The sequence below is a fragment of the Sciurus carolinensis genome, chromosome 2 (genome assembly GCF_902686445.1).
Source record: "Sciurus carolinensis chromosome 2, mSciCar1.2, whole genome shotgun sequence".
NCBI lineage: Eukaryota > Metazoa > Chordata > Mammalia > Rodentia > Sciuridae > Sciurus > Sciurus carolinensis.
The window spans coordinates 171,629,126-171,645,268 of record NC_062214.1 but is presented as its reverse complement, the minus strand read 5'-3'; the positions used below and the strand labels follow the sequence as shown (position 1 = coordinate 171,645,268).

Here is a 16,143-nt window from a genome sequence, read left to right as displayed (position 1 = left end):
AAGCTTTACTCAAAATATTGAGCTTTTCAAAATATGTACAGAAGAGATCCATTCTATCTCCATATTAAAAACACTACAGGGCTGGGGCTGTGGCTCAGCCACAAACAGCAACTGCCTAGAATGGGTGAGGCCCTGGATTCCATCCCCAGCACCACGGAAGTGAGCATATGTACTACTTAAGTATATTTGAAATAAGAGGGCAGTAAATTTAAACAAAACAAAATAATTAATACCTCTTTGTATGGTAAAGCTTCAGTTTCTAGCACTTCACAAATATTCATGTCTTAGAATATATGTAGTGTTGAAAACTGGCTTATTTTACAAAAAAATAGCAACTAAGAGAAGCAGCAATATGCCTACATTATTTCTGATTTACCATTTCTGCAATTTTTCTTAGATTTTTCTGTCATGAAAAGTGGGAATACTGAAATATAGTAAATTTCTAAATTTCTAATAATTTAAGAATATAAAACAGGAATAGCTAAATTTGTAAGGAAAGACTTGACTTATGTTGACATTACTAGTGTTTAGATGCATTTAAGTAAAAGAAAATCTTAAATCTAAGTGGTCATAACTCTGTATAATAATTAACCATAATGATAAAATAAAATCAAGAACAGGGCTGGGGTTGTGGCTCAGTGGTAGAGCGCTTGCCTTGTGTGTGAGGCACTGGGTTCAATTCTCAGCACACAAATAAATAAAATAAAGGTATGTCCATCTACAACTAAAAATATTTTTTAAAAAGAACATAGTAGTAACATACACACACACACACACACACACAGAAACCTCCACTCTTGCCGGGTGCCTGTAATCCCAGTGGTTTGGGAGGCAGGAGGATGGTAAGTTCAAAGTCAGCCTCAGCAACAGCAAGGCACTAAGCAACTCAGCGAGACCCTGTCTCTAAATAAAATACAAAATAGGTCTGGCGATGTGGCTCAGCGGCTGAGTGCCCTGCCCCCACCGAGTTCAATCCCTGGTCCCCCCCCCAAAAGAAACCTCCACCCTCACCACTCCTAATTCCAGTTGCTTGAATGAGAAAAGGGAAATCTGCCTTGCTCTGAAATAATGAGATCCTCAGCTTGTTTGCAGCTGCCACATCCTGTTAACTATTTTGGTTTTATGACACACTTCCCCTTATAGAATTTTGAAATGAAAAGCTCAGTTATTTTTAGAGCAATTAAAGTGAATGAAAATTAATTTTGTTTTGAAAATTTTAGAATGTTGGTGACAAAACATCTTGAGACTTCGTAAAAACGAAGTTGAGAATCACTATTTTAAATACTGGATACTACACTCTTCCTTATTTTTTTTTTTTAATTTTTTTTTTTTTAGATGCTGATGGATCTTTATTTTATTTATTTATTTTTATGTGGTGCTGAGATTCAAACCCAGCGCCTCACACATGCTAGGTAAGCGCTCTACCACTGAGCTACAACTCCAGCCCCAGCTCTTCCTTATTTTAAAGAAATACAAAGATCTGTAGAGATGATCATTTGTGTTATGTGTGGAAGAGGCAGAGGGTCAATAGTAGAAACAGCATAATGTAGTGGAAGAATACTAGACTTGGGATTCAAATTCCAGATCAAACCACATAAGTTTGGATAAATAATTTACCTTTATAAACTTAGCCATATAACAGGGTTAATAACTACCCTGCTTACCTCATGTGATTATATGTCTTTAAAAAAAACTAACATTTACTGATACTAAGTGTATAATAAGCATCATTTAATATTCACAATAATTGAGATTTGAGGGTTGAATAACCCGCTTGTGGTCAGAGAGCCAAAAAGTAAGGCTAGCAGAAAAGTATGGATTTGAACCAAGGCATTCTGACTCCAAAACAGGAATTTTAGGTGTGCGTGCATGTGTATGTGTTTTTTATTTCCATGGAATTTTTCTTCATCAAATGGGATGACAAGGTTTTCTTCATCAAATGGATGATAAGGTTGGCTGCTGCAGGTCAACAAACATTTTAATAAGTATTTGGATAGTGGTAAAACAGCATGGTGTATAGCATGTAGGGGCCACTGACATCTGAAAACGCATCTCCTTTTGGTTTTCATGTGGGGCAACTGTCAAGAGCGCATACCTTTTTGGCTACCTTGGTTACTTATGGTTAGGGTCCACTCTAGCTTTCTGGGACCCATGTCACACTAGTTAAAGAATTTGAATCTCATTGTACAATTAAGTTCAATTTTTAAAGGGTTAATTCCACTCAAGTTGCTTTATAAAAACAGGTTAACCTAATTTTGATTTTAAAAATAAAGCAAGCATTTTGTGTGTGTGTCAAGCCCTCTGCAAATGCTTTCCAAGACATATTCAATTCATTGAACTCTCACAACTATGAAGCACTGTTTCCAAAGTAACAATGGGAAACTGAAGCTCGAAGAGTTGGTGTGGCTTTCCTAAGGTCATAAAAATGGCCGTGGCCAAGATGGATTTTTGTTTTCTGTGGTGCTGGGGGTCATGCGTGTTAAGAGATGGGGGTTTGATTCTAAATCTTCTGACCAGAAGACCCTGGGCTCTACCCCCAACTTATCACTGAGTTAAAACTTGGGACAGTGAAAAAACATTTTTAAAGAACTTAACCTCAGGCACTGGGAGTACAGCTAAGTGGAGGAGTGCTTCTTGAGGCTCTGGGTTCCATTTCTAGCACCACACAAAAAAAACTGTAATCATCTATTGAAGAGCTATGGGGTATAACTTAGGATTTTTGCTAACAGAACTAGAAGAGGAAGGAAAACACACCAGTGACACATTTCTGTGATGAATAAAGTGTCAGTCTTGAGTTTTACCATATACTGAAATCACAGCCAAGATGAGCCACGCAGTCCATTCAGGGAGGTACTTGATAAATACCAGAGCCATGAGGGCACTGATCATAATGAGATATGCCTGCTGCAGTCGAAGTGGACCTTTCCAGTGAATGGAAATCATTCCCACCACACCAAAATTCCAGATGAGGAGTGCAACTGTAATGTAGTCTACAGCAACATTATAGGTTTTGAACACTTCCCTGAAAGAAAAAAAAAAGAGAGAGAGAGGGGTGGGGGATTTAAAAGAAAAATTATGTACAATAATTCTCACCAAGACTGTGTATGTGTGGGGTGGGTGCTGAAGATTGAATCTAGGGCCAATACATGCTTGGCAAGCACTTTATGACTGAGCCAAATTCCCAGTCCTTTTTATTTTTTATTTTGAAACAGGGTCTTGCTAAGTTGCCCAGGCTGGTCTCAAATTTGTGATCCTCCTGCCTGGAAGGAAGTGACTGGAATTACAGGCATGCAACACCATGGTGGACCAAGACAAGGTTTAGAACTCTGAACCTTGAGATATTCAAATCCTACCTTCATATGTTTACCATGGCCTATATTTATTATGCTATTATTTATCTAACATTTTCCCATATATTCACTTTTTCTTCAAGTAGAGCTTATTTTAACAAGAAACTGTATCATTCATATAAATAGAAACCAGTATCACAGGCCACAATTTAAAAATAATACAAAACTATACTACCTAAAATGCCTTATTACTTTTTGGGAAATCCCAACCAGAGTCCTTGCCCGGTTCCTCAGTGATCCCTTTGGACTGCTTTCCCTGTGGTCCTCAAGCAGGCCTGGACTCTGTTTTATTATTTATTTTTATTTTTATTTTTTTTTGCGATGCTGGGGATTGAACCCAGGGCCTTGTGCTTGCGAGGTAAGCACTCTACCAACTGAGCTATCTCCCCAGCCCTGTTTTATTTTTAATAGTTTTACTTCATGGATGTACAATAATTTATTTAACTTTTTTTTTTTAAACTGATGGACAATTAGACAAATTTATTCTTTTTCTATTAGAAACAATGATGTAATTATTATTCCTATAAATACTGGGTTTAAGACATGAATTTAACATTTTAATAGCTATACAGAACTGCTCTTAACAAAAATTATATGCTATTAGGCATTTATTTGTCTGTATTTTTGTCAGCATAGGATATTATGTAGCTACTTGATCTTTGTTAATTTAATGGGTATCTTTAGCATTAGTTTCACCATATATTGTCATACATGTATGAATAATTTGTGGTTTTTGGTTATCTTTTTGCATTTTTTCATATCCATTGGCCACTGTTTTCTTTCTTTCTTTTTTTTTTTTTTTTTTTTTCCTGATAGGTTGTTGGTCTTATTGTCGTTTTTTTTTTTTTTTTTGGTTGTAGGTGGACACAATACCTTTATTTTTATGGGGTGATGAGGATCGAACCTGGGGCCTCAGGCAGTGTGCTGCCACTGAGCCACAACCCCAGTCCCTAGAGGTTCTTCATATATAAATTAGTCTTTGTATATGAAATAAAGAGAAAATGTTTAGCATTTTGTGATTTGTATTCAGGATGTTAGATCTTTTGTCCATTCCAAATTTTGTGATTTTTATTCAGGATGTTAGATCTTTTGTCCATTCCAAATTTTCCCCCTAGATCACTACTCAATTATCCCCATACCAGTTACTAAATAATCCATCTATAGCCTACTGATGCTATGCCACCTTTTCCATAAACTAGACTCCATTATGTATCTGAGCATTTTTCTAGACTTTCTAATCTTGTCTAATCATGATACAGCTATCACTGTTAATATTATAGTTTAATAATTTCATATTAGGTAGGCCTAGGATTCCTTCCTTTTTTTTTTTTTTTTTTTTGGACATCCTCACATATTTATTTTTCCAAATAAACTTTAGAATCATCTTGTCCAGATTAAAAATAAATCCTAGCCAGGTGTGGTGGTGCACACCTGTAATCCCAGCAGCTCAGGAGGCTAAACCAGGAGGAAATCAAATTCAAAGCCAGCCTCAGCAACTTAGCAAGACCCCATCTCAAAACAAAAAATAAAAAAGGCTGGGGATGAGACTCAACTCAGTGCCTAAGTGCTTCTGGGTTCAATCCCTGGCACCAAAAAAAAAAAAAAAAAAAAAAAAAAAAAAAAAAATCCTATTTGTATTCTTACTGGGCTTAAATTTTAAAATAAACTTAAAGAAAATTAACCTCTTTATGATATTAAGCCTATGAACCTGGTACAATCTTTCCGTTTGCTTGCATCTTCTTATCAGAAGCTTTTGAAAATTTTCTTAATTATAGATCTTTGCTTATTTAATCCCAGGTTGTTTTTGTTTTGTTTTGTTATTTGGCTAATATAAATTAGATTTTCCCTCTCATTAAGTTTTCTAACAGTTTATATGACAGTTATTGATATGTATTTACTAATTTTGCTTTTGGTTGCTTTATGGAATTTACTTAGTTATTTTAATTGGTTTTGGTTAATTCTAAAGACAAGTAAACATTTGATCTACAAATATTGATAATTTAGCCTTCTTTTCCAAATTAAATAGCTCTTCTTTCTTTTCCTCTTTTAGCTATGTTTGCCAAAGCACAGTGAGACAACAGTGCTGGCAAAGGCAACCCTAATTCTTGTTTCTGACCCAGAGTTTCTGTATGAGGATGATACTGGCCTTGAGAATGAGGACTGTACATTTTATCATGTGAGAGGAGTAACTATTTGTTTTATTAAAGAATCTTATCAAAAATGAGTGGTGATTTTCTTCTACCAAAGTTCACTTTCACAATGAAATTATATTTGCTGTGTGATTAGCACCTTACTGTGTAAACAAATAGTACAAAAAAAAAAAATCTCTGGGTTAAGAAAAATGAGTTGAATTTTATCAGATACCTTTCAGCACATATAGAAATGATGATCTTTGCCAGGCGTGGTGGCACATGCCTGTAATCCCAGTGACTCGGGAGGCTGAAGCAGGAGAATTGCAAGTTCGAAGTCAGTCAGCAACTTAGTGAAACCCCGTCTCAAAATAAAAAGGGCTGAGATGAGGCTCAGTGTAAAAGCCCCCTGGGTTTAATCCCCAGTACCAAAAAAATGAAAAAAAGAAAGATAGACAAATAATGTGATTTAATGTTAAAATTTCCTAATGCTGTAAATAAACTCTGTTTAACCATAATGTATTATTCTTTTAAAGTATGTTGTTAATATTTTTGTTTGTTAATATTTATTGTTTTGGCATCAATAAATAGGATTGGTCTACAGTATTCTTTTTCTTGACTCACAGGGTTTGGATTATCAATGTTAATGCTGGCTTCATAACATAAACCTAGAAGTTTTTCTTCTTTTTTTAATGTTCTGTGGTAGTTAAAATAGTATAAGAGGTATCCATCCCCTAAAGGTTTAATAGAAATCCCTATGAAACCATCTGGCCTGGTACTATTGGTGACACCAGTGGAGGTGAGGTAGCAGTCCCAACAATTTTCTGTATTTTTCTTTGTCCACGTAGATTTCTTTATTCTTTTCAGTGGTCTTTTTTTTTTTTGCGGTGCTGGGTATCGGACTCAGGGCCTTGTGCTTGCGAGGCAAGCACTCTACCAGTTGAGCTATCTCCCCAGCCCCAGTGGTCAGGTTTAATGACATTTTTTTTTTTTTTTTTTTTTTTGAGAAAATCATCACTTTCACGAAGACTCCGACATTTGTTATCTGTGGTTATTCCCTCTTGCCCTCCAAAGATTTAATTCTTTGATTTATTTATTAGTTTTACTGCCTCTAATTTAAGAGACAGGAAGGTTTACAAACTGTATTCTGCCACTGGGTTAAGAGAAAGGACAGGCTGACCAATCTCTGAGCCTTGCTACTCTCACTAGCAGAGACTTCATCTTTTATGTGAAAATTTCACATAAGATTTTACTTCAAAGAAAAAAAAAAGGTCGAGTAAAAACCACAGGGCTCACACTTCAGACAGTAAACTAATCTCCCCAATTTATAAAGAACTTTAAAAAACTTTATACCAAAAATACAAAGAACCCAATCAACAAATGGGCTATGGAACTGGGTAGATACTTCATAGAAGAGGATATACAGGTGATCAATAAATATATGAAAAAGTGCTCATCATCTCGAGTAATCAGAGAAATGCAAATTTACACCACCCTAAGATTTCATCTAACTCCAATTAGAATAGCCATTATCAAGAACACAAACAATAATAAGTATTGGCATGGATGTGGGGAAAAAGGCACACTCACACATTGCTGGTGGAGTTGCAAATTGATGCAGCCACTCTGGAAAGCAGTATAGAGATTCCTCAGAAAATTGGAACGGACCCACCATTTGACCCAGTTATCCCACTTCTTGTTTTATACCCAAAAGACTTAAAATCAGCAAACTACAGTGATGCAGCCATATCAATATTCATAGCTGCTCAATTCACAATATCTAGATTGTAGAACCAACCTAGATGCCCTTCAATTGATGGAACAGATAAAGAAACTGTGATACATATACACAATGGAATATTACTCAGTCATAAAGAAGAATAAAATTATGGCATCTGCTGGTAAGTGGAGTTAGAGAATATCATGCTAAGTTAAATAAGCGAAGCCTGAAAAACTACATGCCAAATGTTTTCTCTGATAAGTGGAAGATACATAATGGGGGGGGAGTGGTGGTGGGGCAAGAGAAAAATGGAGGAACTCTGGATGCTGGAGAGGAAAATGGGGTGGGAGAGGGTGGGGGAAGGAAAGATAGTGGACTGAGACAGACATTATTACTCTATGAATTTGTATGATTACATGAATGTTGTGAATCTACATTGTGTACAACCACAGAAATGAAAAGTTGTACTCCATTTGTGTACAATGAATCAAAATGCAGTCTGTAAAACTAAAATTGAAAAAAAAACAAAAAACAAAACACCAAAAAACCATAGGGCTGGGGATATAGCTGAATTGGTAGAGTGCTTGCCTAGCATGCATAAGGCCCTGGGTTCAATTCCTAGCACCACCACCAAAAACAAAAACAAAAACAAAAAAACCTAAAAATCAGTTAATTTATCATGTTCATATACATTCTTATGACTTTTTTTAACTTTGCAATTCATATTTCTACTAGAAGAACATAAGTCTTGAAAAAGGTTTAGAATTAAGTGCAGTTGTGAGTTCTTTCACTTATTATGAACAAGAAACAAAAATGAATATCTGTACTATTGATAATACTTTGTCTCTTATATACCAAGTATGGCTTAAGAGTAATTCCTTCTCAAGGTACATGGCTTTAAGGACAGTTATGGAGTCCAAACAGAGTTAATGTCTGAAAAAAAGACTAAAAATTAATTTCATCACTTACCCCAAATAAATGAACGAAAAAAAGAAGAGCAACAATAGAGATGAAACAATAAGCCAGGCATGGATGACCTAGAAAGGAAAGCATTCCAATATGATCAGCAGATCCCAAATCCTTAAACAGTGTGAACTTCTTACATCAGAAACAGTGAGCATGTGAACTGAGAGCGGTGGCACAACTGTGACCCCAGCTACTCAGGAGGCTGAGGTGGTGGGTCACAAGTTTGAGGCCAGCCTCAGCATCTTAGGTCAGACTCTGTTTCAAAATTAAAAAGGGATAGGAACATAGCTCATTGCTCATTGGTAGAGCACTTGCCTAGCATGTGTGAGGCCCTGTGTTCCAGCCTCAATAGTGCAAAGAACAAAAACAAACAAACAAACAATATAGTACATGTGCAAATGTTCTGCTCCCCACAATCCTTATTTGTGGTACTGGGGATGGAACTCCGACCTGGGCACATTCTAGGCAAGCACTCTAAACATAACTGTATCAATGCATGTTCTGCTTTTTTTTTTTTTTTTGGTACTTGGGATTGGACTCAGGGACACTTAACCACTAAGCCATATCCCAAATCCTTTTTATTTTGAGATAGGGTCTCACTAAGTTGCTGAGGCTGGCTTTGAACTTGTGATCCTCCTGACTCAGCCAATCAAGTCACTGGGACTACAGGTATGTGCCACCATGCCTGGTTCCATGTTCTGCTTTCTAAGTGGGAGAACACAAAAATGGCTTTGGGATCGATGCATAGTAACATGGATTTTTTTTTGTGTGTGTGTGCTGAATTAGTCATAATATAAAATAGAAACTTTACCAAGACATAGATTTTAGAAATTGGGCTGGGGCTATAATTTAGTGGTAAAGCAGTTGCTTAGTGTGAGGCACTGAGTTTGAGTCTCAGCACCACATAACCCTTCTGCAACTAAAAATATTTTTTAAAAATAGGTGAAATTTTAAAATATCAAATTATCAAGAAAAGATGACATTTAAACCATTTTAAAAATCAATATGGAATTTTACAGTATTTTTGTAATAATGATAAAAATAATTAAAAATCAGATCACACACACACACACACACACACACACACACATATATAAACTTCACAGAAAAAACAGGTCTTCTAAATACATACTCACTTGATAAAAAAATACTCAGAAGCTGAAGTTTCAGTAACTACTACAATACTTCTGTGCTTATTGGACAAGACTCATTAATAAGTATTAATATTAAAAATTCCAAGTCAGTCAAGCATTATCATGCAGAATTCATACAGCACTATATACCTATTAGTCACTATTATTCTTGTTCATCTCATTAATGTAAGGAATAAAATCAGAATGTGATTTTTGTAAACTACTTTACAAGATAAAGATTTTAAATGGTAATTTCACATAAGAGTTATATTTGGGAAAATATTATACAATCCAAGAAGTTTGGAGTTTTAAAGAAGAGAATTGAGATGTATACCCACTGACAAAGTGCCAAGTAACTTGTACCCTAAAATGAAAAAAAAAAAAATTTTTTTTTTTTTTTTTTTTTATGGTGCTGGGAATGTAACCCAGGGCCTCATGCATGCTAGGCAAGCCCTCTACCATTGAGTTACATGCCCCCGCACCAAGGTGAAATTATTTGAAGTGACTATACTCTTTACTGGCTTTAACTTTTCAAGGGACTTTACTATTTAATGGCAGAAGGAGCTACAAAACCAATACCTTTTCCAAATCTCTGACTTAACCAGTAGAGATCAAGTGAAATCTTGAGGAAATGACATCAAATCCCCATACTGAGAATGCTGTTTTGTTCTTTTTCTTTTTAATTTCTTCTCTCCTCCATAGATCCAACTGTCCCAATAATCAGCTCTGAGGTATAAAAATCCAGTTGGGGATGCCAGGGATGTAGCTCAATGGCAAATCATGTGCTTTGCAAGCACAATGCTTTGGGTTCAATCCCCAGCGCTACGGTTCTGTTTTGATCACCCAAGGGCTTTTCAATCAGTAATTCAGTAATTGTTAATTCCTTAGAAAGAAATGATGTCTTAAAATTTCTCACCATATTTTAAACAACTTTATAAAATGGTACACTTTGGGGAAAGTCTCCAGGCCCCACCTCTGAAGGTTTCACCTAGAAATTGGTACTCCTTAGACATTTAAATATTCTAATTTACTTGAAATATAATAAAGCTCTTTCTGGTATTCAATCATAAAAATTTTCCCTTGCATTTTACTATGAAAATTTCCAAATACACAGCAAAACTTAAAGAATTTTACAATGAACACTCATATCCCATCCTAGATTCTACTGCTAACAATTTACCATTTGGAAAATTTGATATTTTCCTCAATTATAACTTATACTAATATGAACATCCTAGTACACAAATTTTTTTAGGATTTTTAATTTATTCTTTGGGATAAATGAAAAAGCAAAATTATTAAAATGTATAAACTTTTTCTAATTGCTGATTATTAATACATTTTGCGCTAGTTACTTCACAAAAAAGACTGGATTAATTTTATCAAGTCAATAGGTCAAATATATTAATTTGATATTAATATGCATTTTTTATGAGTGAGAAATATACACATACATTTATCCAATTACCTAGTTATTAACCATGTTTACTTCCCTACAACTTCTCTGTTCACGTTTTTTTTTACTTATTTGGGGTGTTTGTAAGTGTTCTGTATATTGTTAGCCCTTTGACTAATAATGGTAAATAGCTTTGCTACTTAGGTTGGTGATTTATGTGATAATTTTCTGAATTATTACCTGAATTCAAAGCTTTTGATGATGACTAAATAGCACCCTCCTTTTCTAGAACATCAGGTGATAAACAGACCCTTCTCATCTTGCAAAGATCCCTAATTCAGGTTCCCTATGCTAAAGGCTCTGAAAGACAAGAGCCCTGTTTCAGTGCATAACAGCGAGTACCTCTTCTGAACCCTGAACTATCCAAGCTAGAAATCATGTAACTTTAATAAGTTACAACCCATCTATAACAAATGGTGTGTAATAATTAACTACATTTTCTGTTTCTACCTTTGTAAGGTTTGTTTGGTCTTATTTAGCTTCTTGCAAGCATTGCACAATCAACCTCTGATATGAGAAATCCTCAGGGTTTATTTCCAAACAGGTCCTGGCAAGATTCTGAATTTCTGACTCAAAAGTTCCTTTTACTTTATACTAGGAGTCAAAGTAAACAACTTCCTTCTATAGAACTGGCTCTGCTTGCTAAGACTTGATCATTAAAAAACAAAACAATACAAATGAGCAAGTGTGGAAATCTGGCTGGATACAAACACTTTAGACTGTCTAAAATTTAGCATAATTAAAAGATGCACAGAACTGAATATGACAGCATAAGCACATTCCACCTGGTCTCTCCCACTGAATGCAACTACAAAACCTGGCCTGAAAGCACTGCCAGAGCTAACTGAGGACTACGAACAGGAAAGGGGCCGGGGAAACTGCTGGAAGCCACAGGCAGCACCAGTGTTTCCACTTTCTTCCCTCCAGTACCACCTTCCTCCACCTGAACTCAACCCCAATGTGAGTGGGCATTAGTGAGGCAAGGGGGAGCTCCAGAAGTCTAGTTCTGGTCTAAGGAGCATGATCCGGCATCTTAACACCCAGGTGGCTGAGACAGCCTTTCCTCCCCTTCCTTTTCTTTGTTTTCTCCTGCCCAGCCACCAAACACTCTTTGGTGGTACAATGGGGGTGTCAGAAACCAAAATTCAGAAAGAGGGGAACCTCCCTCTCCGATTACAGGAGCCTTAGACCCCAGAATGAAGCAAAACAGCCCTTGATTTATTTCACTTTGATCTGATGTTAGGAAATCAGACCACAGTTTTCTGCTGCAGGAATGGAAGAGGAATCCCAGAGAAACCAGAAACTAAACCAGAAGTTCATGAAAGCAACCTCTAAGCTGTTAATGAACTTGTGGACCCACCTCTATGGTGGTGACCATTTGTGGATATGATCCTCAAGAGTATTCAGACTCCTGACAACTGAATTTCAGAGAGACCACCACTACAGTCCCAGGTTGGTGACTAGATGGTGCACAGGTGGGCCAAATCTGAGAAGCACTGCAAAGGCTTTGAAAACTGAACTGATTAGAGCCACAGCCTACAGATTAGAGCTTGCAGCCTAACTCAACCAGATCAGTTTGTTAGGTTGCTGGTCATAAACGGGTGAATAGGAAAAGGACAACTGAAAACCATGGGGGCCTTATTTGACAGGCAAACACCTGGAAGAGGGGGCCTGGTAAGTCAAAAATCTCCCTGGCCATAACTAATTATATTCCCTTAAGAAAAACTGTTGTTTCCAGATCAGGTCACATCCTACCAAGTAGTCTGCACCCTCCCCTACCACCAAGGCTATGTCACAAGCTCCAATCACCCTGTCAATGGAAACATCAAGACTCTCACAAAGTAAGTTTGCTGAGGACTACTCAAAGGGTAAGAAACGGATTAAGGAGGCAGGAAAGTTAGGCAAAAGCAAGGTTACTCAATTTCCTTAAAAACTCAACTCTGTGAGCACCAAACCATCCTCTTTTCAAGGTACCAGTGCAGTTCCTTTGTTGTATGTCACCCTTACTTCTCACTGTCTCTGGGCCCACTTTGCTGACCCCCACATGCTTTTCTTTTTAAAAGACAATTCACCTGCCTGGCTTAAGTCCACAGTATATGTTATATTCCTCAGCAAAACACCTGTTATATGCAGGAGAGACGCAAGGCCAGTTGAGGTCATCATGGCCTAGAGTTGTCTGGCATGGTGGGGACTTAAAAGTCTGATGTTATCCTGCTGTCAGTCAGAAGTCAAAAGATGGACCTGGGAGGAACTCTCTGGAAACTTCCCTGGGACTCCCAATAAAACTGGAGGGCAGGAAGAGCACACAGTCCCTCTCCTCTCTGAGGAGATTCTAAAAATCCTCCTCCTATAAAATACTAGTAATAGTAAATATTTTAAATATACTTTCAAATACAGGTTAAGCTTAGTCACAAAGAAGAATGGAAATTTTCAGGAACATCCCCCCGACCCCAAAAATAGCAGCAATCAAGGGGTTAGGTGGTACCAAAGTCATCAGGTAGCTTATAAGTGTACTCCAATCTCCAAAAATATACAATTTTAGGTTCTAATGTCCATGCAAAAGACAGGTCTCATAGAATTTCCCAATATAACCTTAGCGAATATAAATTCACAATGATTATAAAGCACTCAAGGAAACAAATCACCATGAGTAAAAGTCAGTATACTCGTATCCCCTCAAAAAGTCAGTTATTAAAATTACTATAGAACATAAAAATAAGTGTAATAAAAGAAAATTTAAACACATGGGCAAGGAAAATGACAACATTCAAAATGATAAGACATTTTTAAAGAAATATTTTTAGTTGGACATAATGACTTTATTTTACTTATTTATTTTTCTATGTGGTGTTGAGAATCAAACCAGTGCCTTACACGTGCAAGGCAAACATTTTACCACTGAGCCACACCCCAGTCCTGATAAAACATTTTAAAAACAAAGTAAAAATTCTAAAAATTAAAAAATATATAATTACCAAGATTTGAAGTAATAATAAGAAAGTAAACTGAGATGGGAAAAAGTCCAAAGTATACCATAAGTTAGAAGGAAAGAAGATGGGAGGAAGGGAAGCATCATTATTATAAAACAGTGGGTTTAAAATACTTCAATTTCTATTCCTTTTTCTCATCTCTATTCACATTTTTTATTAGAGCATTATCAATTTCTATTCTTAAAAAAGTACATATTCAGGCTGGGGAGATAGCTCAGTCAGTAGACTGCTTGCCTTGCAAGTACAAGGCCCTGAATTCGATCCCCAGCACTGCAAAAAAAAAAAAAAAAAATAGTACATATTCTGCTAGAAACAGTGAAGCATGCCTATAATCCCAGCAACCAAGAAAATGAGGCAGTAGGATCCAAGTTCAAGGCCAACCTCAATTTAGCAAGGCACTAAGCAACTTAATGAGACCCTGTTTCAAAAAAATAATAATTTTAAAAAGTAGGGGGTCTGGGTATGCGGCTCAGTGGTAAAGTGGCTCTGGGTTCAATTTCCCAGTAGCAACAACTACAAAAAGTGATTGTTCATATGTAATTAGCAAATTAAGTTAAAAAAAAAAAAAAGGAAAAAGATGAGCATCAAACTATTAATAGTGGTTGCATCTGGGAATAGCACTGGTAATGATAACTGGTATGTACAGTTACATTTAGTCTGAATGTTTTTAAACTGTGAACATGCCTTATTTTATTAATTATTAATTTTTAAAAGTAAAACATGAGTCTTTCTGCTTTTGTGGTATTTGAAAGGGAGAGAATAAAGTTTAGAAGGTCAGCCAAGAAATCAAGCTCCAGGAATCAGATAGAAAGGGCAGGCCTCAAAACTGCTAAAACAGGAAGAACTAGCAAAGTAATGATTAACTAGTTATGGGTAATAAAGGAGATAAAAGATGGCAATGATACAAAATTAAAAACTAGAAGGTCCCAGCAAAGTATACCTACTGATGATAATGGAATGGCAGGAAAGCTAATCAGTTAAACTTATGTGACATTAGACATCTGAATAGAATTGATATACTAAGGGAAATAACCTTCTAACCATGGACCTAGTAAGCAGAGACTGCTAAGCTAAAAATATTGAATTGAAAGTTGTGTAGAAATCAACGAAATTGAAACAAAAGAAACAATACAAAAAATTGACAAAATAAATAGTTGGTTCTTCGAAAAAATAAACAAAATTGATAAACCTTTAGCCACACTAACAAAGAGAAGACGAGAGAAAACCCAAATCACTAAAATTCGGAATGAACAAGAAAATATCACAACAGACACGACTGAAATACAAAACATAATTAGAAGCTATTTTGAAAATCTATACTCCAACAAAATAGAAAATTTCGAAGACATCAACAGGTTTCTAGAGACATATGAATTGCCTAAACTGAACGAGGAGGACATACACAATTTAAATAGACCAATTTCAAGTAATGAAATAGAAGAAGTCATCAAAAGCCTACCAACAAAGAAAAGTCCAGGACCAGATGGGTTCTCAGCCGAGTTCCACAAAACCTTTAAAGAAGAGCTCATTCCAATACTTCTCAAAGTATTCCATAAAATAGAAGAGGAGGAAACCCTCCCAAACTCATTCTATGAAGCCAATATTACCCTGATACCTAAACCAGACAGAGACACATGGAGGAAAGAAAATTTCAGACCAATATCCTTAATGAACATCGACGCAAAAATTCTCAACAAAATTTTAGCAAATCGCATACAAAAACATATTAAAAAGATAGTGCACCATGATCAAGTGGGTTTCATCCCAGGGATGCAAGGTTGGTTCAACATCAGGAAATCAATGAATGTAATTCACCATATCAATAGACTTAAAGTCAAGAATCACATGATTATTTCAATAGATGCAGAAAAAGCATTTGATAAAATACAGCACCCCTTCATGCTCAAAACACTAGAAAAAATAGGGATAGTGGGAACATTCCTTAACATTGTAAAGGCCATCTATGCTAAGCCCATGGCTAATATCATTCTAAATGGTGAAAAACTGAAAGCATTCCCCCTAAAAACTGGAACAAGGCAGGGATGCCCTCTTTCACCACTTCTATTCAATATCGTCCTTGAAACTCTAGCCAGAGCAATTAGATAGACCAAAGAAATTAAAGGGATACGAATAGGAAAAGAAGAACTCAAACTATCCCTATTTGCTGATGATATGATTATATACTTAGAGGAACCAGGAAATTCCACCAGAAAACTTTTAGAACTCATAAGTGAATTCAGTACAGTAGCGGGATATAAGATCAATGCACATAAATCTAATGCATTTTTATACATAAGTGATGAATCTTCAGAAAGAGAAATTAGGAAAACTACCCCATTCACAACAGCATCGAAAAAAATAAAATACTTGGGAATCAATCTCACAAAAGAGGTGAAAGA

At 36.1% G+C, this 16,143-nt stretch overlaps 1 protein-coding gene across 3 annotated transcripts in view; it reads right to left on the bottom strand.

Annotated features, from left to right (window-relative positions):
• Psen1 (presenilin 1) overlaps positions 1 to 16,143 on the bottom strand; it is a 70,521-nt gene that overhangs the window by 16,683 nt on the left and 37,695 nt on the right. For all 3 annotated transcript variants that reach the window (XM_047538768.1, XM_047538770.1, XM_047538769.1), the window contains exons 6-7: positions 8,169 to 8,236; positions 2,802 to 3,022 (exon numbers count right to left, since the gene is read on the bottom strand). In XM_047538768.1, the coding sequence (XP_047394724.1) occupies positions 2,802 to 3,022; positions 8,169 to 8,236 (289 nt within the window). The remainder of the gene's footprint in view (positions 1 to 2,801; positions 3,023 to 8,168; positions 8,237 to 16,143) is intronic.